This window comes from Mytilus californianus, unplaced genomic scaffold (assembly GCF_021869535.1).
Source record: "Mytilus californianus isolate M0D057914Y unplaced genomic scaffold, xbMytCali1.0.p SCAF_7, whole genome shotgun sequence".
Taxonomy (NCBI): Eukaryota; Metazoa; Mollusca; class Bivalvia; order Mytilida; family Mytilidae; genus Mytilus; species Mytilus californianus.
In genome coordinates this window covers 37,863,783-37,865,589 of record NW_026262723.1, presented here as the reverse complement: position 1 = coordinate 37,865,589, position 1,807 = coordinate 37,863,783, and the positions used below count along the sequence as shown (strand labels likewise).

The 1,807-nt window shown below is 30.9% G+C and overlaps 1 protein-coding gene across 1 annotated transcript in view; it reads right to left on the bottom strand.

Moving 5' to 3' along the window:
- The window catches only part of LOC127708382 (uncharacterized), a 199,686-nt gene that overhangs the window by 181,660 nt on the left and 16,219 nt on the right, over positions 1-1,807 (bottom strand). Inside the window, exon 6 of the mRNA XM_052213243.1 lies at positions 1,282-1,525. Coding sequence (XP_052069203.1) covers positions 1,282-1,525 — 244 coding nt within the window. The remainder of the gene's footprint in view (positions 1-1,281; positions 1,526-1,807) is intronic.

The following is a 1,807-nucleotide window of genomic DNA, read 5'->3' as shown; positions in this document are numbered from 1 at the left end:
AAAAAGTTCTAAATTCAAATATCAAGCCATTCGATAAAAAAAATCGATCAAGCTCAAAGTTGCGCATCAAAACATTTGTTACTTTGTATGTTCTCATTACAAATACCTTCTGCGTGATCTCTTGAATAATTTCTATGTAAAATGTAGTTTGATTTTAGATTACGTGCTTTCATCAGTAATGTACTCTTTGTATGTCACTCAACGTTAATGTACAATAATCATGACAAAACTTTGCTCCATGCAAATATGCCAAAACAAATATACAAACTAGAAGTCCAAGATTGTTTTCTATATATTCTTGCTAAGCGATTGAGGCTGAATAGAAACCGTTCTTACTTTTACAAAATAACAGTGGAAAAAAGGATTTAAATTGTAAAAAGATACATAAAGATGAGTTAAACAAATATTTACCTTATGACTGTTCATGTTCTGTCATAATATGTAAGAATGAAAACAGCAGCTCTATGGTACACGAGAATACAGTAAAATAATTTAGGAATTACAAGCTAAAAATATTTGTTGATCATGAGGCATATTGTTCTAATACCTTTTACCTTTACTAAGAGTCTGGACTGTGATAATTCCTGATGGTAAACTTTTGTTGAAATTGTTTTCCGCTAAAATTCTTACGTCATAAAAAGTTGAAGTTTGTAAACTTATCAATTCGTATATTAGCTTTTTATCGCCTGTTTCTTTTACATTCATTTCTTTTCGAATCCACATTGATGATATCGACATTTTATACTCTATATGATACATTAGTGGAAATGCTCGATCACCCACTGGTATCCACTGTATTGTCAAGCTTGTTTCTCCATCTGATATGACGGTGATATTTCTTGGTGTTTGTGGAATATCTAAATTTATACAATCATTGTAAAATCAGAAATACTTTAAGGAATAAGAATTACAAAGAAATTAGACTGGTATGTTGTGTAAATGAATTATTAATTTGGAACAACTATGTCGGAATTTGTTTTACAGCCTCGCCGTGATAATAACATTTATAGTACAAATTTTACTGCTCTGGATGCGCATTGCGACAAAAAAGACCAAAAAGTAGGGCCAAATAAGGAAAATATAGGGATAACTTTTTAAAAAACGTATCAGTCTGATTATTTGAAAGCACATATTTCGGGCGTTACTGTAATATTTTCGTTATTTAGCAAACATTCTGATCAAACTTACTTCCTATATTAGGAAACAGATTGTGATCGACGAAGTTCCCTATGCCATTTGACAACTGCCAGTTTGTAAACAGCGGCATCTTCAAATTTCAACTCATTAATAACCAAAGTCAGTCTGTACCCATCAAGTTGTACCTCTCTACCATGGAAATTGTCATTCACAATCATCATGTTTTCAGTCATATTGTATTTAGCTGACTGTTTCAGAAGGACTGTGTTTTTGTACCATCTGATTTTGGTATGTTTAGGTTCACTAAACACGTAAACATTGACATCAACACTTCTTCCGATCACTCCAATCATTTTCTCGTCATTGCCTTTTGCAAAAACAGGTTGTGCTATAATATAAATAGAAATGTGCTGATTAAATACACATATATGTACATACATATATATATATATATATATATATACTTATTGTGAATATTTGAAAAATGTTTTGCTATAAATGCTTTTAGTCCTGACAAGTACAAATGCATATTTGTTATTTTATTTTTTACACATTAGTTCGTACTTTTATCATTTATTAGTCATGTGATCTTCGAGTATCATAATTTGGCGCTATGCAAGTTATATGTTTTTGAATACATCAATTGTAGAAGGGGTGTCCTGATGTTCTG